General features: G+C 36.4%; 1 protein-coding gene across 4 annotated transcripts in view; it reads left to right on the top strand.

Annotated features, from left to right (window-relative positions):
* LOC115447691 (xaa-Pro aminopeptidase ApepP) overlaps nt 1-23,129 on the top strand; it is a 42,066-nt gene that overhangs the window by 7,751 nt on the left and 11,186 nt on the right. The window contains exons 1-11 of one of the 4 annotated variants that reach the window (XM_037436535.1): nt 2,809-2,869; nt 11,231-11,289; nt 11,815-11,921; nt 13,957-14,128; nt 15,020-15,132; nt 15,984-16,119; nt 17,018-17,113; nt 18,045-18,247; nt 21,693-21,779; nt 22,169-22,258; nt 22,984-23,114. In XM_037436535.1, the coding sequence (XP_037292432.1) occupies nt 11,826-11,921; nt 13,957-14,128; nt 15,020-15,132; nt 15,984-16,119; nt 17,018-17,113; nt 18,045-18,247; nt 21,693-21,779; nt 22,169-22,258; nt 22,984-23,114 (1,124 nt within the window). In that variant the 5' untranslated portion in view covers nt 2,809-2,869; nt 11,231-11,289; nt 11,815-11,825. Of the gene's footprint in view, nt 1-2,808; nt 2,870-6,361; nt 6,420-6,744; nt 6,840-11,230; nt 11,290-11,814; nt 11,922-13,956; nt 14,129-15,019; nt 15,133-15,983; nt 16,120-17,017; nt 17,114-18,044; nt 18,248-21,692; nt 21,780-22,168; nt 22,259-22,983; nt 23,115-23,129 lie in introns of those variants that run through there. The other 3 variants (XM_037436526.1, XM_037436537.1, XM_037436531.1) reach the window with 3 other exon arrangements.

The following is a 23,129-nucleotide window of genomic DNA, read 5'->3' as shown; positions in this document are numbered from 1 at the left end:
CTGTCTACGATTGACAAGTACCTACTCACGCACGCAACGTTCGAATTTTCGCATAAATATCAATACGACTCTGTTTTTAATAAATTGCGAGTTGATACGTTTTTTTAATTATGATTATAATTGTATTGATTGTTACAAATATGTTAAAACGAATAAAAATATTTAAATTAAACTATTTTACGAATTTTATCGCAGTTTTAGTATTTTACTTTTCTCCCGACGTTTCGAAGACTTTGCAGCCTTCATGGTCACGGGGGGGGACACTGCCATGAAGGGGACTGAAGAGGATCAAGGGAAGGGAAGGGATAGTGCGGTGGAGAGGATGGGATTGGGAGTAGAGGGAAGTGGGGTAATGGGAAGGGAGGGGGAAGGAGTTGTCCTAGGTTGGAATCGGGTCGGCGCGACAATAAATGCGAATGTATTTTCTATCTCAATAATTACTTAGTAAGGATCCAGGAAGTTGGCGGTGTGATACCCCCGTGCTTTGGAAAGCACGTAAAGCCGTTGGTTCTGCGTCTGATCTCTTCGACCATGTCGGATTGCCGACTCACCGGACTATGAGAGTGAAGGAACAAAGAGTGCACTATAACATCTGCCTTTGGAAAGCACGTAAAGCCGTTGGTTCTGCGTCTGATCTCTTCGACCATGTCGGATTGCCGTCTCACCGGACTATGAGAGTGAAGGAACAAAGAGTGCACTATAACATCTGCCTTTGGAAAGCACGTAAAGCCGTTGGTTCTGCGTCTGATCTCTTCGACCATGTCGGATTGCCGTCTCACCGGACTATGAGAGTGAAGGAACAGAGAGTGCACTATAACATCTGCGTGGCTGATCTCCGTTGAGATTGGCCGACGTTTCCGAAATTCGGTTAAGAGGGATTCTTTAATGTGACTTAGATGTCTCGTTTGATAGTAATACAGCAATAACGAATAAATAAACACCTACGTACACACGGAAATGTTTATCTATCTTATATAAATATTAGCATTTCTCTTCTCGTAGGAAATATGAAGGTAGTGTTATAAAATTGAGGCCCTTAATTTATATTTTACTTCTTACTGATATAAACTAGTATTTGCCTGCGTCACCGCCCGCAAAAATCTTTTTCCAGGATACATATTTATTTATTTTAACTCTTTTTTGTACATCAAATCGTATAGAAAAACAAATATACAACAGAGTTTATGAACAAATAGCGGTCTTATTGCCAGAGGCGGCCTTTGGGGGACGCGAACCGGGCAACCGTTTGGAGCATCGCAGGACCTTTTTTTTACGTTCTTACCGACGGAACTGTTAAAACCAATGACGTTTTACAAATAGACGCGTCATACACTAACAAAATTGCACATAAAAACAGCGCAGTATTTACTATAGTCACAACCCTAGCGGCTCGCATTGATACGGCCCGAGTGTACCCGAGTATGCCCGAATGAGCACGAGCGTCGACCGCCCCGTCGTCGCCATGACAGTCGAATAAAATGCATTTATTAGTTAAAAAATAAGTTAAATAGTGTACACTTATTACTAACGTATGAAATGAAACGTTTTTTTCATTCACAGTTGGAGTATAATGTGTACATCGTCTAAAAACACAGGAAGGCATTTTATTTATAAAAATACAAAAAGTTAGTAAGCTGACAGTGGCGACAGTGGCTGGAGGTTGACCAAGTGAATGTCGGGCAATTACCTTGCTTTCGTCTTGCCAGTATTGAGCTCGGACAACGTATCTATGTAATAAAAACATCTTAGGTTAAAACAGGGGAACGTTTATTTACTCTGCCCGGGGCCTCGCGTCTGTTTCTTTTTTGTTTTCGCCTGGGGCTTCGCGTCGTTTAGGGCCGCCACTGTTTATTGCTATCGGCGCTTTCTTTCAGACAATATTTGGTTGGATTTAAAATAACTTGGGAAATATTTCAACGAATTAAATGTAGCCTATAGCACTTAGGAGTAATGTAGCTTCGTATTAGTGAAAAAATCAAAATCGGTTCAGTAGTTCGTGAGATTTTCGCGGTCATACAAACTCTTTATATTAGTGTAGCACGAGGGTAGTCATTGTGGCTAGTTACACAGTGACTTATAAAGAACTTGTTGTTTAACTCTAAACTCTAGTACGTTGGAATAGAATTGTTTTAAAATATTTTAGCAGTTAATCTTTTATGTTTTGACAGTTCTAGGATAGTAAGTGCTGAATGAATTTGGATGGAATTTGGCATACGGATTGGCCATGTCCTGGATTAGCGTAGGCTTTTAAACTGGTAATTTGTTCCCGTTGGAAATATTTGAATTTTTTATCGTTTCTTTTGATAGATGGTGCTTTTTTGTTTACGTGAATGTTAGATATCGAAATATAACAATTGATCGAATTTTATCTCGGTTTAATTTAGTATAATTGTAAAATGTAGGTAGATATTGTAACTTTAAGTTTTTGGATGACCAACACCTCAGTCCCCCCCGTGACCATGAAGGCTGCAGTCTTCGAAACGTCGAGAGAAAATTATAATATAAAAACTTCGATAAAATCTAAACAATAGTTTTATTCCGGTAAATAGATGGTGTGCAGATGGCGCTTTCCATAGTTATTTAGGGATCTATAGCGGAAATACTATTTACCCATCACTTCACTCTGGGGGCAACTTTAACGGGCATGAAATAAAGTCCATTTTGCTAAGCAATTTTGGACAGACGAAGCCGCGTGCAAAGCCTAATTATATTCATACATCGCAACATAGTAATCGAATCTGGTACCTCTCATCGCCTTACAATTGAAGTCATCTATCTAAGTACAATGATCCTTTAATGATAAGATAATGAATTGTCGATACGGCAGTTGTTAAGCGAACGTGGCTTGTATCTGACTACAGCGGAAAGGGTATGTGAAACTACCTTTAGTAATACGGTGATATAGTGGCTATGGAAACAATTTTTTTTAATTCTGTCTCAAAATTTGAGTTTAAAAAAACGAATGTAATAAAATTTAAAAAATTAAAAGTAATGTTTAGGAATAACATTGACATTGGCAAGACTGCCTCGGTGGCGTAGTTGTACTGCATGCGCGGTACGACAGCGCTCTGAGGTCCTGGGTTTGAATCCCGGGTCGGCAAAGTGATATTTGGGTTTTCCTGCTCAGTATCAGCCCGGAGTCTGGAATTTGTGCCCGATATGGCGATAGGCTCGCCCCCTATTACATCATGGGACGGAACACACTTGGCGAAAAGTGGGTGCCCTGGTTGCGCCTCTGCATACCCTTTCGGGGATAAATGCGTGATGCTGTGTGTGTGTATATTTAGGAATAATAAATAAGAACTCGTGGTAATGCAACTAAATCTCAAGTACTGCTGCGATGAGTACGTGCCATTCATTACTATGAATAATTGTCGCGACGTTACTATCATTATCAAACGAACGAGTGAAAACTATTATCAAAAAACATTATTTTTTTGGTCCTACAAATTGTTCTAATTAACCACATTTTGGTACCAAAACGACTGTAATTCACTGTGTGTATATCTGCTGTATATAACGAGTACAACTACCGCGCTAAGGTCCAGGGTTCAAGTTTTAAGGTCGGGCTAAGATAATCGTGACTGGGTATTTCTAATTTAAAAATTACTAAGTCGCAGCTCGGAGTAATCAACATAACCGAATTTCTGTTAGGAAGAAATCAATGAATATTAGCCGTGTAATAAAAAGTGGTGATAGCCTAGTTGGGTGTGGAACAGACTGCCAAGACGAATGTCCGCAGGTTCAAATCCCAAACACACCTCTGACTTTTCTAAAAATCATGTGTGTATTCTTTGTGTATTTATCGTTCGCTTTAACGGTGACGGAAAACATCGTGAGGAAACCTGCACATCTGAGAAGTTCTCTATAGGAATTCTGAAGGTGTGTGAAGGCTACCAATCCGCACTACAGCGTGGTGGACTAAAGCCTAATGCCTCTCAGTAGTAGAGGACGCCCGTGCTCAGCAGTGGGCAAGTATATAATACAGGGCTGATATTATTATTATTATATACTGTCCCACTGCAACAAGGGCCTCCTCTTCTGAGAGATTAGGTCTTAGTCCACCACGCTGTAGTACGGGCAGACTTCACACACCCTCGAAATTCCTATAGAGAACTCAGGTATGCAGGTTTCATCACGATGTTCTCCTTCACCGTTAAAGCAAGAGATAATTCACAAAGAATACACACATAATTTTTTAGAAAAATCAGAGGTGTGTGCCCTTGGGATGTGAACTTACGGACATTCTTTTTGGCAGTCCGTTCCACAAATGACTAGGTTATCGCCGCTTCACAATAACATAAGTTACTGCTAATAACATAAAAAAAAACTAGTAATTAAATCTCAGAACAATAACAAGCATGGAAGTAATACAGGGCCGTAGCTAGAATTAAATTTAAGGTAGGGCAACTGTGGTTGCAGCTAAGGCGGAAGTAAAAATGTTACTAGATCTGATCTGGTCGATCGATTTTTGGCTTTCTTTACTTGTGAACATGAGTGAGTCAGGTTATTACGTAATTGTTAAGGTAATATATAGATTGTAACAAAATTCCCTTAAATCTCGAAAGAGGGTCATTTCACCAATCAATACGAACAACTCTTACTATGGGGCCATACTCCAAATCTATATCTTCTATCTATCTATACTTATAATAAATCTGTAGAGAGGTCAATTCTGTAAATGAAATATATTTCCAAAATAACTATCAGGGGGTGATTAGGGATCGATACTGATGCCAAAAATGCAATTAGTAAAATTTTTGTCTGTCTGTCTGTCTGTATAACCGTTATAGAAACAAAAACTACTCGACGGATTTTAACGAAACTTGGTACAATTATTTTTCATACTCCTGTGCTGGTTATAGTACACTTTTCATCACGCTACAATTAATAGGAGCAGAGCAGTGAAGGGAAATGTTGGGAAAACGGGAGAAGTTATTCCATTTTTTAAGCTTCCGTCGCGTGTGCAACCTTAATGGTTAAAGCTACACAGAAATCATGTATGACGGAAATGTTTTCCTTAAAATTATGTAAAAAATATCCCACGACAGCATATGTCTATCTTTTATGGTTGACTCACAATAACACGTGTAACTCCCAATAGCTTAGCAGTTCGAAGCTTTTTCACTATATTTGTCTACTCTTACGTTTATAAAACTCTCAATCATCCCTAATTAAAAAAGTTAACATTATTAAATATTCCATAAAAAAGAATCATAGAAATCGGGATAGAAACACCAAAGTTATACATGAAATACGCTAATAATAGGCCATCATGCGTGAATACTGAATCATGCTATAAGGATTATTTTTGTATATATATATAAGGTCGCGAACGCACAGGCAGGCGGCTTGCTTGGCACCTAGAGGCTAGCGAATCACCTAGCGAGTAGCTTCGTAAAACGAACATTCTCGAACGTTCGCGACCGGCTCCATTTTTGAAGTCCGAAATCCACGCGGGCGAATCTGCGGGCGGAAGCTAGTAGAGAATTAAAAATCCCGCTGCTCCTTATATTTTGATTGAGTAGTTAAGTAAAATTTAGTTGATTATTAAGGTAGGGCAAAGTATTTTAAAGTTGGGCATTGCCCCACAATGCCCTCTCCTAGCTACGGTCCTGAAGTAATATTATTACATTTGAGTGCAAACCGTTTTTGACAGCAAGAAGTTTGATTGTTGCGATTACTTCTCGACACAAATAACGTAACTAAATTGTGTTTGCGCGTTGACAAGTTGTAACATTTGACATTAATTTACTTTTTGATTCGGCATCATGATCGGTGACCGCGGCTGACAAGCCGATCTTAAGGTGGTAGCTCAAGGTCCATTTTCATACATTTTGTTTCGGCTTTAATCTGGGTAACTAAACAAGTATTGGCAAGTAAAGAATTTAAATTCACGTCTAGTTAGTGATTAGTTCTCGCAGTTGAAAGAAAAACGTAAAAATAATTAAATGAAACGTAAAATTTCGTCGTATTAATTTTTAAAGGCCGAAATATCCATGATTATTAATTATTTTTACGTTTTTCTTTCAACTGCGAGAACTAATCACTAACTAGACGTGAATTTAAATTCTTTACTTGACAATACTTGTTTAGTTACCCAGATTAAAGCCGAAACAAAATGTATGAAAATGGACCTTGAGCTACCACCTTAATGACATATTTTTCACGTTATTTCAACGGTTTTACCTATTTAAAAAAATTGGATATGTGCGTATAATTTAGACTCCTATGCTTGTTGTTGTTCTTTTATTCTTGCATGTAGCTGTCTAGTTTTGATTTGCAATAATTTGCGACACGAATACTGCCAATTTTAGATTACAAAACTGTTTTGTCATTTTTGACATTTCGTCATTTTGTCACAATTGGCTGACAATGATGGACGTTAGTTTGTCGTTTAGAGGAATAGTAATTTTATTGTAAGTATTCATGTTGTTTTGTATTTATTATTATTAACGGACTTTGGCATAATCCGATAAATAAACAGTGGCAGCTATAATATAAAAGAATTATTAAAAATATACCAAGTAATTAAAAAGTAATAAAATAAATAAAGGAGTGTCTATTGAAAAATACCTTTATTATTGTTTATTTAATCCTGATATTCTTATGCATACAATATTTATTTTATTAAATTATAATTTATACGTTACTTTTGTTTGATAGTTGCTCGACGTCACGTTTGTTTATAAATTAATAAAGAGTTATATTGATTGCCGTTATCTGTTTTCATTCGTAATTGCTTTTCGTGGTGTTCGTTTCTCGTGATAATTTTTTAGGTTTTAAAATATTTAGTGCTTGTGAAATGCCTAAACCTAGGTATAAAAGGTTTAAGAGATGTGAGTGTGTCCTTATTTTGTATCTTTATGCTAAATAGTGTAACAGTTGTTGTTAAGTGAGTTACGTTTCAAATAATAATTATTAGTTTGTTTTCGGAAATAATATCATAGATTGGTGGTAGGTCTCTCATATGGGAGAGTCCCCTGGGTAGGTACTGCCGCAATATCTTTTGCCGCCAAGCAGCAGTGTGTAGTCACTGTTGTGTTCCGGTTTGAAGGACATTGTAGCCAGTGTAACTACTTAACAACTCATGTCTCAGGATGGCGAGCGCAGTGGAATACCAAACAATACATTGTGATTCAAGGTGTTGGTGTTTCTACTGTTTATGGATCGTATCGCTTACCATCAGGCGAACGGCAAACTCGTCTCGTCATTCAAAGCAAGAAAAAAAACTTGGATACATTATAACTGTTAATTGCAATGACGTTTTACAAATAGACGCGTCATACACTAACAAAAGGGCACATAAAACGGCGCACTGTTTGCTATAGTCACGTACCTGTACATATAATTACAAATTGGCTCGAAGAAGGAATAAAAAGATGCAGCATACATTCGTTAGAAAAGGATATATCGACGCTGGAAAGCAAACACGTAGTAACCCGCAAAACTAAAATTGTTCACCAGAGCAGAAAAACTAAAATTTTTTTCAAAAAAAATTAATAATTTGCTTTTTTATAGTCCTAGAGTCGCCGTTTTTGGACACTATATTTATATTTTTGTGCTTAATAAGTTGTATTAAACGCCATCAACCTAAAGGTTGTTTAAAGAAATATTTTGCGGGTTACGACATTTGTAAATATTTTTTCAATCCATTGAAACGTAGTAAATGAAGAGAGTAAATGTATGGAACGATGCAAATCGCACTTTTTTAGGGAGAGCATACATGTAGTAACCAACGTTGCTTTAAGCAACATAACTTAGAAAAAACGTTATAATAAATAAAATGTGTAAATATTTTGCAATCAGTATGTAGTAAATGGCATTATTTTCCGTATCCTGAAAGAGTCAATTGTTTTAAAAGTAAATCTTTTAAAGTGGGTTTGCTAATTAAACTGCTGTAAGAGACAATAAAAAAAGGTTACTTCTACTTTTGAAATGTTTATTTAATACAACCAAAATGTATTTTTTAGCAAAATGTTCTGCTTTGGATTTTTTTTTAATATTTGCGCCACAGATCGACCACTTGCCATCGACAAAACAACTCAGTTAGTTTTTATTGGTAAAAAAAAAACTTACAACTACACACTGTAATATATTACTTAACAAAATTAACACTGCTCATTTGTATATATAAAAAAAACTAAGTTTCTCTTTAGAAACCACATAAAACCATTTAATGCAGGTAAATATTCATTACTTTCTATCCTAGAATCAGATTAAAGCACTCTTTAACTTTTGCATTGGTCTTGAAATCTAAATATTCTTTTGCGTACATATCTTTTTGGAATTATAAGTTTTTCAACCTTTTTTTTTAATAGAATATTTATTTTGGCAAATTTTCTGCGGTAGTAATTCAATGGCAAAAGGGGTAGATCGTGTACACAATTTTTGCTTTTTGAATTACATCCTCAGATGTTTGTTGTAACCTCCAGCCCTTAGTCATCCATCTTCTCTTGCAATACCGTCGATCATATTGTATCTAGAGTATAAAGCATAAATCTTTGCGTAATTTCTAACTTGGCAATCGGAAACTTTTGGCATGCTTTACATCTATCTTCACCTTCATTTATGTAAAATTCTTATGTTTGACTTCTATTAGATGTAGCATTTTTACTTGGTCATTTGAGTGACCTTCTATTACCACATTGAGCTAATCAATCTATTCTTCTTTGGTAGCTGTTCAAATCACAAAAAAAGATTAAAAATATTAACACGTCGTTCTTCTGAAGCGTTACCTCAGTTGTTACCACACTACTTTTGACTGTTTCACCCTTTTTTGTTAATATGTCAATCTCCTTTCTTTTTCTTTTCGCTATTCTCTTTTATAATTTCATGCTTTGATTTGGATTTCTCTAATGGCAGTCGGTGAACTCTTTTACATTCTTGTTCTGTTTCTTTTTCAGTCTCTTATTGTTATTTTTATCTAAAACAAGAAAAAGCTAATGTTCCACATAAAAGCTTTGCAGAACTTTATTGATTAATCAAATAATTATATTCTTATCACAATAAAATTCATTAAATTATCTTTATTTGAACTGTTTTCTTCAGGATCACTTGAAGAAGAAGTTGATTGATTATTTTCTATTCAATCACAGACTTGAATATTTTCAGAGTTATCGTCAACAAACTCTAGTTAAGATTCTTCAAAGTTTATTTTTTTTATCGTCGATTAACAGCTTTTTAGCTTCTCATCTTCCGATTTTTTGTCTGAGACAGGGGCATGTCTTAATATATCATCGTTTGTGTCTAGAAACATTGGAATTTTTCTTTGATTCCGTTTAATCTTTTCTTTGTCATAACGTCTATATTTTCTAATTCTTTAAATATCTTTTTAATATTTGCCTGCTGCGTTATTTCTAAACGTAGATTCCAAAAATAAGTGTACGTTAAGTAAAAAATAGTGGTTACTACTATTCTTTCGTTAGCATTTCCAACCTCAGCTCCAAAGTTACGTTCAATAATTACTCCTACTTCATATGATTCAAGTGTCGTCCAATTAGGAGTATTATATTCAATTTCATTTGATTATATTGAACCAAATCCGTCAGGAGAGATACTTTGAATAGACCTGACTTTTTGATGTTAAAATACAGCATCATGCTGTATGTACTAAATTTCTATTTTGATCTATAATTATACCCTTTCCTTCGAGACTATTTACTTATCTTAGTTTTTTTCGTTGGTTTTTCATATTAAAAACCATCTCGTAAGGTCTCTCACCACCTTATTCGTTGTGCCACCATCTAAAAGAGTAATTTGTATATTTTAGCGAGATTATCAGCTAAGATTTTGGAAAGAATAATTATTGTGTAATTAATTCTAAATAATTTCGGTAAAAATTATAATGCTTACGTAACAAAAATTGCACAAGTAATAAAAGTTCTAAGATAATAATATTGTACTTACTTGGCCTATACTCGATTTCGTTTTCTCGCTTACTATTTTTCAGTATAAAAATTCTCACTACAAATCGCCGTACACTTTCACTTCAAAACCCGCAATAAGACGTGGCGTAAGAATCAAAGGAATGTCTGCGGTGGCGCCGATCATAAGACGTAAATCCGCAATGTGTTAAGCCTACAATCTTTAGTAGTGCTGTAAACCTAACTTACTTTTTAAATAGGATCCTTGTGAATACTTTAAAGGTCTCGACCAAAAAAACTGAATACCGTACAAAGCGTAGTAAACACTACGATTTAAAAACGTATCGACCACTAAATGATGTAAACTCAAATAATCAAAATTTACGAGCAGCAAAAATGTAGTAACCAGCATAAGACATGGAATTACTGATGATGTAAATAATAGGTTTAATTTTTTTACAGAAAATGAATTGTCGTAAGTAACATAACAAAAAATATTAACAGTTTTTGTTACTTACAGCGTTTTGTGGTACAAAAAAAAAGAAAAAAATAGGTAAATTTTATAAATGCTATTTTTGTTATTATTAATCTTACAGTTACTTGAAAAAAACCATTCGACGTGTTTTAATTTTCTGATTCCAATGATGCAATAAAAAAAAAAATACCGTACATGTCAGTTACTACGTGTTTGCTTTCCAGCGTCGATATATACATCGACAGTTACGTAACAACGTTAGTGCACGCTCATTGGCCGTCGAGTCGGGCAATTACCTTACTTTCGTCTTGCCAGTATTGAGCTCGGACAACGTATCTATGTAAAAAATTCATCTTAGATTGGTTGTATTTTACGGATATTATGATTATGGCATGGTGTTTAGCTACGATAATTATTGTTTCACTTGGCTCGTTTTAGTAAGTGTTCGATTTTATTCGTATTGGTGTTTACAACGTATAAATAAATATTCACGTGTTCAAAGAAATTTTGTTTCTGTATACAAATACCTTTTTGAATGGTAAAGAGTGGGGTCTAGTAGAATGTCGACTGACGAGAGATGATTGCCCGACAGTCGACACAATTATGCCTGTTGGAACAGGATATACACAGACTGATCCCGGAGCGACACGTGTGCCACTATGGCGGGTTTTAACACCTTGTGTGCGGTCGCTGTCCGGGCGAATATAAAATATATCCTATATATAACATCCTTTATCGAAGTCGGTGAAAAATAAAAGTGTAACTTGGAGAAGGCGGAGGTGTGCTTGCGTTTTGAACCTGCGGACATTCGTCTCGGCAGTCCGTTCTACTCAACTAGGCTATAGCCATTTATATTATTATAATTTATATTGAATTTTGTTTGTTTCAGCGTAATTGTTGGGGTCGACAACAGAGCAAATGATAATAAAGAGAATATAAAAAATAAAGGTAAATATTTATTGATTTGAAAATTATTTAGACATCGATATATGTATTGCGTACTAGATACGGCGTTCCGTACACTGTATTCGACTCAAGTGTACTGCAATCCGTACACCTGACTTTACTATGATCTCAACATTGACAGCGTGTGGTTATGTAGATGTTTAAACCTTGTCTGACTCTAACCAATGCTTAAACATGAATTTGTAATAAAAGATTTTTAGTCACATGTTCTAGGCGTGTTTAACTTTATTTAATAACATTTAGTGTTTCATAGAAAAAAATCAAACATTTATCATCAGCTTCAGAAAATATATTGCTGAAGAAACCTTCGCTAAAGATTTCTACAGCGATCACATCTCTTTAAAAGGATTTAAATTTTTGATTTGGTTTGAACTAATTTTAAATTTTGATTTGATTTGAATTGATTTTAAATATCCAACATCTATCATCAGTTTAAAAAAATATATAACACAAGCCTTCCGCAAAGATTTCTGATCACACCTCTTTAAAAGGATTTTTTCCCCTCAGAAACGTCCAAGATGACAGTTCAGCGGCTGACGGCGCTGCGAGCGCTCATGGCTGCGCAGCCGACAGCTTTATCAGCTTATATTATACCCACAGCGGATGCGCATAACGTAAGTAATAATATCAGCCCTGTATTATACACTTGCCCACTGCTGAGCACGGGCCTCCTCTACTACTGAGAAGGATTAGGCCTTAGTCCACCACGCTGTAGTGCGGATTGGTAGACTTCACACACCTTCGAAATTCCTATAGAGAACTTCTCAGATGTGCAGGTTTCCTCACGATGTTGTATAACGTAAGTATTCGAGCATAATGAAGGTTACAGTCTAAGTTGTAAGGTAGGTGTTACTTGTGGCCGTGGACTTTTACCTCTACAAGTCACCTTAACGCTAGGGATTCATAGCGTCCTCAGTACGCGTGCGCCATCTTATTAAAAAAATCCTTTGCTGAAATTAAACTACTTTTCACATTTTATCTTAGGATTTATTTAGTATCTTAAGGGCACTTGTAACTGTTGTAGAACCTCTTGTTCTTATATCATTTAAAAATTAAAACATAAATGTTTCATGTCAAGTCGTTTAAAAGTACTCAATGATAAAAAACATTCTCTGAATTTATCCGTATTTTTCATTTCACTTATAGTATTTCATTATTTTTATTACAGTAACGCTCTTCATTGGGCTAGAGAAAAGTCTTAATAATTTTGTATTGGTTTAGTAGGCAAACGAGCAAACCGTCCGCATGATAGTAAGCATTCATCGCCCATGGGTTAAAGCAATGCCAGAGATACAGCCAAGCCAGTGTAACTACTGGACGTAAGACTTAACATCTCATGTCTCAGACGAGCGCAGTGGAATACCAAACAATAAGTAATTGAAGGTGTTGGTGTTTCTACTGTTTATGGATCGTATCGCTTACCACCAGGCGAACGGCAAGACTCGTCATTCAAAGCAATAAAAAAGCCGTTGGCTACCGGGAGCACTTTTTAAACCTCCTTTAAAGGAAAAGTCATAGTCTTTGAAAAACACCGATGCAGGGACTTCATTCAAAAGTTTTGCATATCACTACATAGTATAAAACAAAGTCGCTTTCTCTGTCCCTATCTATCTATCCTTAAATCTTTAAAACTACGCAACGGATTTTGATGCGTTTTTTTTTTAATAGATAGAGTGATTCAAGAGGAAGGTTTACATGTATAATAACATCCATTAAATAGTGGAGAAATATTGCACCCGTGCGAAGCCGGGGCGGGTCGCTAGTTAATTATATTGGCAGTGAAGTCACTGAGAGTTCCGGTGTTTTACTGTAGCATTTTATGTTCGCAAGCAAGTCAATTGCAATGTTTGTAATCGGGTTTATTATTTGATGGGGTTAATGCTACCGATTTTATGTTATATTATTCGACGTATTTTTATTTATTTACATTTATCATTTTGATAGGATTAAATACTTGAATTTATACTTAACTGGTAGGTCTCTCATATGTGAGAGTCTTGGGTAGGTACCACCGTAATATCTATTTCTGTCAAGCAGTGTGTAGTCACTGTTGTGTTCCGGTTTGAAGGACATTGTAGCCAGTGTAATTATTGGGCATAAGACTTATCATCTGATGTCTCAGGATGAGCGCAGTGGAATACCAAACAATACTTGTAATTGAAGTTTTGGATGGTGTTTCTACTGTCTATGGGCGGTCGTATCGCTTACCATCAGGCGAACGGCAAGCTCGTATCGTCATTCAAAGCAATAAAAAAAATAGATAATTAATTAGCACTAGGAAAACTGTTTTTTATTTCACTAAAATTGAAGTATATCCTATTTCATTGGTATTTTTAACTCTATTATTGATTAACCCCTTTATTCATAGACGTTATTTATCTAAGGACGGAGCATTGCTGTGATAACTAGTCTGTTTCTCAGTGCTGACGGCATGGCAGCCCTCGCAGTGCGTAGACATAGGGCCGTTGTGATTGGCTAATATTGAGATACAACTTGAATCTAGTTGGCTGTCAGATAAACAAAACTGAGAAACAGACTTGTTATCACAGCAATGCTCCGTCCTTAGATAAATAACGTCTATGAATAAGGGGGATAGAATTTGAAATTTTCGGTTCCAAAACGGCTATTAAAACCACGGTGTGTATCCAGTCGGAGTACATAGCGCCGGTGGACGCTCGCCGGGAGTGGATATCCGGGTTCACCGGGTCGGCGGGAACGGCCGTGGTGACGTCGTCGCACGCGCTCGTCTGGACCGACGGGCGGTATTACACGCAGTTCGAGAAGGAAGCGGATATGTCGATATGGACTCTCATGAAGCAGTGTAAGTAAGACAAGGGGAACTTGAAGGGGGGGAGAGGTTGGTTAGATTATATACGGTCATTTTGACTCTGCGTTGTTAAATGAAACCACGTATTCTGTCTCTGCTAAAATTATGCCAAAAATCATTCATGAATGTAGATCATCATCATCATTAGCTATGTATAGTCTATTGCTGAATATATGCCTCCTCTAAAGATTTCCAGACGGACCTGTCGAAAGCAGTATGCATGAATGTAGATATTTTTACCAAAAATTCTAGTTTTGATTTTTGTCCATTTTGTATTTTAGTGGAAGTATGGCGTGTGTGGGTTGACTGAAAGTGTGATGTCGCTGCGACGAATTCTCTTAGAGTACTAGTAGTGGCATTAGGGCGCGTAAAATAAAATTACTTTTTACTAATATTTATTTTGTTCGAAACTTACACTTATTATTTTATTTAACATCTACGGCTCAAGTAACTTATTGTAGTGTTATTTCCAAGTAGATAAGTATGTGGTTTCATTTAGTAACGCAATGTCAAAATGACCCTGTATATTAGTATAGTTCTACAAAATGAAACAAAGGAAATACCCTCTAGCTAAGATGTTTTTATTACATAGATACGTTGTCTGAGCTCAATACTGGCAAGACGAAAGTAAGGTAATTGCCCGACTTGACGGCCAATCAGCGTGCGGCACTAACGTTGTTACGTAACTGTCGATGTATATATATCCTTTACTAACGAATGTATTCTGCATCTTTTTATTCCTTCTTCGAGCCAATTTGTAATTATACGTACAGGTACGCGACTATAGCAAATTGTGCGCCGTTTTTATGTGCCATTTTGTTAGTGTATGACGCGTCTATTTCTAAAACGTCATTGCCCTCTAGTACTTAGTGTTTACCATTCCAGCATTACCCGACACTCCAACGATGGAGAAGTGGTTGTCAACGAATCTGACTGACGGTGCTGTGGTGGGGGTGGATCCTCACACCTTCACCAGGGATGAGTGGACTCCTTTGCAGGTAATTCCAGGGTACAATACAGGGTAATTTATTTATTTATAAATTCAGTGAAAGTTTACAGCACTTGGCCAAAACACTACATCTAACAATATAATCTAACTTTAAATTTAACAATATTAAGACAGCAATAACAATAAAATAAAATTCAAACTAATAAGCCCTGTATTATAAACTGTCCAATTGCATGGGCCTCCTCTACAACTGAGGGATTAGGCCTTAGTCCACCACGCTGTAGTGCGGGCAGACTTCACACACCCTCGAAATATCTATAGAGAACTTCTCAGATGCAGGTTACCTCACGATGTTTGTCTTCACCGTTAAAGCAAGCGATAATTCACTAAGAATACACACATAATTTTAGAAAAGTTAGAGGTGTGTTTGGGTTTTGAACCTGCGCACATTCGTCTCGGTAGTCCGTTCCACAACCAACTGGGCTATTGCTGCTTGAACTTCTTAAGACTTGGTTGAATTTGGTTAACACTATATTAATAGACACCATATATTTATATTTTAATGGTGGTAGGTCTGTCACATGTGGAAATCCGCCTGGGTAGGTACCACCGCAATGTCTATTTCTGTCAAGCAGCAGTGTGTAGTCACTGTTGTTGTCCGGTTTGAAGGACATTGTAGCCAGTGTAACTACTGGACATAATAAGACTTAATATCTCATGTCTCAGGATGGCGAGCGCAGTGGAATGTCAAACAATATGTACTTTGTAATTCAAGGTGTTGGTGTTTCTACTGTTTATGGATCGTATCGCTTACCATCAGGCGAACGGCAAGCTCGTCTCGTCATTCAAAGAAATAAAAAAATGTTTATATTAAATAAAAATATTAAAATATATTTACAGGCAGCATTAACGAAAGCCAACATGCAGCTGATCCCCGTGTCCAAGAACCTGGTGGACGAGGTCAGAGTCGAGATGAACGACCCGCCTCCGAAGAGACCCCATAACGATATCATACCACTACCACTAAAATATACTGGTGAGTTATCTAACTAGTTAATTTTTTAAGACTATGTGGCGGTACAGTTTAACATATACCGCCATCTTGTCAACATCGGCGGAACTTCAAGAGGATCGATGCAGTGACACAACCGGAGTGATAATCACACAGCAATCACGATAGATGGCGACATCGATCCTGAATCACGCTTGCACAATTTGCGCGACGTGCAGCATATATACCACCTCCGAATAGGAACCGTCGGAGGTGCCGCGGCCGGTCACAACATCTGCCTGACTGGGAATCTTGCCCTTCCATAGAGGAACGTAACCGTCTGTTCCTCTACCGCGGCGTCAACCTTTACGCCGCTACAACTATACCAGAGAAAATAAAAGACTTCCATGAAAATGGAATTTAAGACCCTCTCCCGAGTAAACCGCCTTGAGCAATATACAGGGTCATTTTTCTGTCCATCGATATATATGTATTACGTACTAGATTTGGCGTTCCGAATATTAACTGTGTTCAACTGAATTGAACTGCAATCCATTCAAACTGACTTTAGTATGGTCAATATTGACAGCTTGTGTGTACGGAGTGGCGCTCATGATATAAGAACTCGACTATAAATGTAAACTTGGATGTGAATGAAAAATTTTAGTCAAATAAGTAAAATTATTTGTTGTTCAAGTGAATAAATAGGTTATAACAGTGACGTTTTGGTTGTCATTTTAGTTCAGATTTTGAACAAACAGTTTATATGGACGTTCGTGTCTATAGAATATACGTCAATGGTTCAATCTACAATATCTTAGATATTTAGTAAATCAGTGATGTTTTCTTTCAGTATCATTTTTTATGTACAATATTTAGTTACTCAATGCGATATATTTCTCAACAATGAAACTTCTCTCTTTATAAAAAGTTTGATTTGCAGGTAAGGCAGCGGGGCAGAAGATAAAAGAGCTAAGAGACAAGATGGCCGAGAAGAAAGCTGCAGCGTTGGTGATCACAGCGCTGGACGAGATCGCTTGTGAGTCGTAATTGTTTTCAGTTTGACAGGCTTATATCAGAAATTTTGGGAATTGACAACATTTATTTTTTTCAACATACTTAAATGTTTATATTTTGTGAAACTAGATCTAAAATTATGAGACCCATGTTTTTTTTATTTTTTCAAAATTCAGATATTTTCGTTCATGATTTTTATTTTGAATTTTGTTTTATTTTAAAACGACGTAAGCACCAAATGACGCCCTATATACGGATCAAGACGTAATGACCTTTGCTTTGCAGTAAAAAAGAAGTGAAGTGACAGTTTTTTTTCTTTCCCTCTTGAAGTGACAGATGTAATACCTATTGTAATATTGACATTTGGCATTGACGAATGACGGTATCTTATTTATTTATAACTTTTATGAACTATGTACGTCGTATATTCTAAAACAGAAGATATATATGGTGAAAAATCTACAAGTTATAAGCTATTACAATTGGTAATGGGGGTGGGTGTCACAAAACAGAAAAGACAAAATATTTGCATGTGACGTCAGCGGCATTACCCTACGTGTGAAAGAAAGAGATGGAGCGATATTCCCACTCTACGCCTGCATGTAGCAATATTTGAAATATGAATTACTACCTCATTTTAACCGAATTTTAATGATGTTTTCACAGAAGGATTTCTTTTTTTACTAATACCTGTTACAATAAAAAAAAATTACAAAATAAAACATAGTCAAACACCCTAGTATCCCATTTGCCATCGGATTAATTGGAATGTCAGCCGGTTAACATGACAGCTACATGACATTACGCGTGTCACGAAAAAATAACCTTATTATGTAATAAATAATAAGGTTATATTCCCGTGACAAGCATGTCATAACTGTCATGTTAGCCGGCTAACATGTCAAGCATTAAGTAATTATGGACTTACTCTCATTCTGTAACTGTGTACCCAGATACGCTAAACCTCCGCGGCTCCGACATCGATTACAATCCGGTGTTCTTCTCCTATCTCCTGATCACTCCGACTACGGTCATGTTGTTCACCGGCGATGGTGAGCTGCCTTGCGATGTGGTGGCGCATTTGGAGGGAGAAGGAGTTGAGAGTTTCGACGGAGTGGCGTATTGTGATGTTGTGTCGCGGTTGGAGAAGTTAGCGGTAAGTGTTATGCTACCTTTCTACTGTTCTACTTTACTACTAATCTACTTTACTACTAATCTACTTTTCTACTAATGTAAATTTAAGTGTAGTAGTACGATAATTCTATCTGACTGGATAGTCGAAAGTAAGCATCGTATACAAGGTGTTAAAAATCATAGTACCCCAGGTGAGTCGTGTTCCGGGATCAGCCTATTTATATCCGGTTTCAAGAGGCATAATTGTATCGACTGGCGAGGGGTAATCATTTCCATCAGTCGATCCCCCCCCCCCCCCCTACATTGAAAGCAATGCTATCCGGACGCAACTTATCTTCAGATAATGTGGAGTTAATTTGCGAAACTGTCTCCAAAATGAAATAGGCCTTCCTGCCGGCCTAGCATGCGCACGACGACAAAATTTTATCGACACTTTTTCTCGTGATTTTGTCGTTTATCTCTATATGTCTACCGACACTAACATGCGCGCTCATTTTCTCGACTTGTCACGAGAAAAGTAGAGAAAAATTAATGTTTTATTAATCTGTGGTATTTTTGTCTACAAACCCTAACATGAGCAAATAATTTTATCGTTTTTTGACACACGTAAACGAGATATTTGTCTTCTTTGATATTGTACGAAGAGATAAACCGAGAAAATTATCAATTTAATTTATTCGTTAAAACGATGGTGGTATCTTACTATAGTAAAATAATATCAGTATACGACAAACGAGAGGCGTGTAAAGTGGAAAGAAGACATATTATACTTAATTGATTTATGATATCCCTTTGCTACAAAACAAATGGCATTGTATATTAAAGAAAAGTTTGCTCCCGATTTGGAGTCTCAAGCCAAAGGCATAGCCGTCCGTTTAAAGGTAATTGAATATATTTATTACATACTTAATTACATAAGTAGCTGAGTTTAATATCAATTGAAGTATTTTGATTTATAGATAATGGAATCATTTTCATTTTTTTTAGGTGAGACTCGTGAATTTTACGTGCAAAGTATGTTAGGGCTCTTAGATTGTACCCATATAAAAATATTACCTCCTAATGAGCCACAAAGTGCACAATATAAAAAAATGAGGAAGGATGCCTGCAACACCAAGGTTCAACTGGTAATGTACCATTAATTAATTATTAGAGTTAATAGAAATAAAAAATGAATGTACTTTGAGAAATATCTTCACAATTAATACATAGCGTGTTACCTTTCATAAAAATGAAATTAGTGTGCCAACTAATGAGGTACTAAGAGCTATTTAATCAGATTAATTGCAGTTTTAATTTTGTTTATTTTAATACTACAAATACAAATGAGTAACTTGTTTTACCATTATGTTTTGCAAAACTAGTACCTATATGTTACCAAAAAAATGTCACATTATGGATTCAAACAGCAAAACTCTTAATGTGAATGCCATGTATCGGAGAAGATACTATTACTATGCAACTTAACAATATAAACAAACAATATCTTGCTTTATTTCTTTATTAAAAACTTCATTTACACTGACTGTATACTGATGGACTTAACAATAATGGATATATGGTTATACACTGTTTCAAATTGTTGTTTGACTATATTATTTTACCACTGGTACAACTTCACATTATATTACTATTGTTAAGTAACTGTAGGTAATGCAGTATTTTATGTTACAGTGTTCCAATGGAGGAAACTATTATAAATGACCATCATATGTGAGAAGAACCTGTACAATTATCAGTACCTGCAAGTGTCTCTCAAGCAGGATGACCTCAATTATAATAAATAGATATTTTCCTATGTAAATAATGTATATTTTATTATATTCACATTTTAAATATCAAGATAGTTTTCATTATTACAACAAAATCTTCTACACAAAATAGAATAGAACAATAGAATATTTCATAATAACTTGTTATACAACAAATTTCCTACAATTACTGTAACGAAATACTATGAACACTTACAAGAAACAGAAATTGCACTCTCAAGTAATTGCTGCAGTTTACTTATATTATTAATTTCCTAAACCAACAGAACAAGAACACAACAGAACAGAACCAAATTTCCTAACATACAGATGTTTTATCTAGTGTATAAATAAAGATACCTAACGAAATATATATACATGATATTAAGTATTTAAAACATGTAGTTTTTTTTTAAAAAAACTGGTTATAAAAATACATACTTTCATTAAGGTGGTAGCTCAAGGTCCATTTTCATACATTTTGTTTCGGCTTTAATCTGGGTAACTAAACAAGTATTGGCAAGTAAAGAATTTAAATTCACGTCTAGTTAGTGATTAGTTCTCGCAGTTGAAAGAAAAATGTAAAAATAATTAATAATCATGGATATTTCTGCCTTTAAAATTTCGTCATATTAAATTTTAAAGGCCGAAATATCCATGATTATTAATTATTTTTACGTTTTTCTTCAACTGCGAGAACTAATCACTAACTAGACGTGAATTTAAATTCTTGTTTAGTTACCCAGATTAAAGCCGAAACAAAATGTATGAAAATGGACCTTGAGCTACCACCTTAAAGTATTAAGTTCAAACCGAGCAACTAAAAAACTTTTTGGGAGTAGTATTTGGTAAGCTCTTCAACATGGTGTTGACTGCTGGGCTGGGGACATTCCAATGAATGTAGAGGGACTTGATTCACGGAACTAAAACAAAAAGAAAATATATACTTACTTCATATTTTAATAAACACTAATACTAAAAAAACATCAATTACCATCGAATAAGAACAAACTTGAGCTTTGTGGCTGCAAAGTTCAACTTACAACATTGGTGTTTTGCTAATAAGGTTATTATTTCACTATACTTACATCAATTGGGTATTTTGTGAGGCCCAAAGCCACAGCGATCTCCCTTCCCGATTGGACTACTGATTCCATTAGGCATTATGGTACATCGTTCTCACGGCGGGGCGTAGTCACCCGAGGTAAAGTCCGGCTTGGGCACCATATACTCGTACAAATAATTGTCTTATTAGATTTTATTTGATTTGTGTCTTGTTATTTCGTAGTCCAAAACAGGGCGGAGCTGTTATTTTGTGTTAGAATCCTTATTATATTGTACAATATTATTATTAATTTTGAATTTGTTTACTTATTTACGTTTTTTATTTACATTATGCTCTTTGTTATGACATAAACTGTCACATAAAACGTCAAAAAAAACCTAATTGGATCATAGATCTATAAAAATTGAATGAACTAAAACCATTGTAGCTATATTAGAAAATAAAATGTTTAGAATATATATTTCAATCGGCAACATCGGTTTGTCTTCACGAGTAAACTTATGTCTTCAACGAGGAATTTGTCGATCGTGGTGCGCATGTTAGAGAAAACGAGATATTAATCGACATCGACAATTTGTCTACTCTCGTTCTCGAGATATCTCGTGATGCGCATGCTAGGCCGGCTGGTAAATGATGTTTTTCATTTGCAGAAAGAATTGTCGGAAAGCGGTGATGGGAAACATCACGTATGGCTGTCAAGTGATGCTAGTGAGGCGATACATAGGGCCGCGTCTGGGGTAAGTTTTGAATCAACGTTTACTGACCCCACTCCAATGTGGGGTCGACCCCACACACATTTTTAATAACAAGTATATTATGTTACTTTATATTCCACATGTCCTTATTCGAATTATTTTATTACACTAGCCAATATTTTATGTATACTTATTCCTCTCCAATGTGTGGTCAACCCAACACTATCAAACACGTAATACAAATTATTTGGCTTACGAGTTTTCTGTTGTAATGAATTCACTTACGCTAGTCCGACTCACTGATTACCTTGGGTCGACCCCACAAACAGCAGTCAACTCATCTCTTACCACTCTCTTACCCACTAGCATTTTAATCCAAGGGCGTCAACTAGACAGGTTAACCAGTACATAAGTAATCCATTGTTTCTCAGCACGATGTGTTGAAGAAGCCCTTGGACCTGATATCAGAAGTTTCTCCTGTTGCCTTGGAGAAGTTGATCAAGAACGAAGTGGAATTGGAGGTAAGATTTTTTTTTGCCTTGGGTACCCTGCGAACGGTGTACAAGCGATCCCCCGGCTTAGCAACCACGGCAGTCCCTGGGAAGATTTGGTGGGCCTATCTATCACCGAGGGTGCCAGCGGACGGTACGCTGGTGACCCACGGCTATCCGGTCACAGGGCCCGGGAGGAATCAAAGCGGAAGACTGCAGTCTTCGATACGTGGGGAGAAAATTATAATATAAAAAACCGCAATAAAATTGGAAGGACCTGTCTGGGTCAATTTTTCCTGATAAGTTGAACTCTGGAGCCTTTAAGAGTAAAGTGATCAGGTTTCTTTTGGATGGGCGTGTACCACCTTCGTCTTCATCTACACTTTCCATCAGGTGAGATGGAAGACAAACGCTTATTCCATTGCAACTATTTAAAAAAAAAAGAAAAATTGATATTTCAATGTCTAACATTCGCGGCAACATAAATCGTCGTATTAAGTTATTGTCAGGAAGACGCAGCGTAGGCAGGCCCCCCACGAGATGGTCCGACGACCTGGTGAGGGTCGCCGGAGTCCGATGAGGGCGGCCCAGAACCGGTCCTTATGGCGCTCAATGGGGGCCTAATGGAGGCCTATGTCCAGCAGTGGACGATTCCCGGCTGAAACGATGAAATGATGAAACTATTGTCGCATTTCCTATCTCGCTCACACTCACTAACATAACACAGATGACGTCACACCTCACAAACATTCCAGGGTTTCCGCCAGTGCCACATTCGCGATGGTATAGCGGTGGTGCGGTTCTTCAAATGGCTTCATCAGACCATCGACGCTGGTGGCAAGGTCACCGAGATACAAGCTTCGGATAAACTGCTAGAGTTTCGCAAGTAAGTGTGGTTGGT

Source organism: Manduca sexta, chromosome 1 (genome assembly GCF_014839805.1).
Source record: "Manduca sexta isolate Smith_Timp_Sample1 chromosome 1, JHU_Msex_v1.0, whole genome shotgun sequence".
Taxonomy (NCBI): Eukaryota; Metazoa; Arthropoda; class Insecta; order Lepidoptera; family Sphingidae; genus Manduca; species Manduca sexta.
This window is presented reverse-complemented; position numbering and strand designations above follow the sequence as displayed.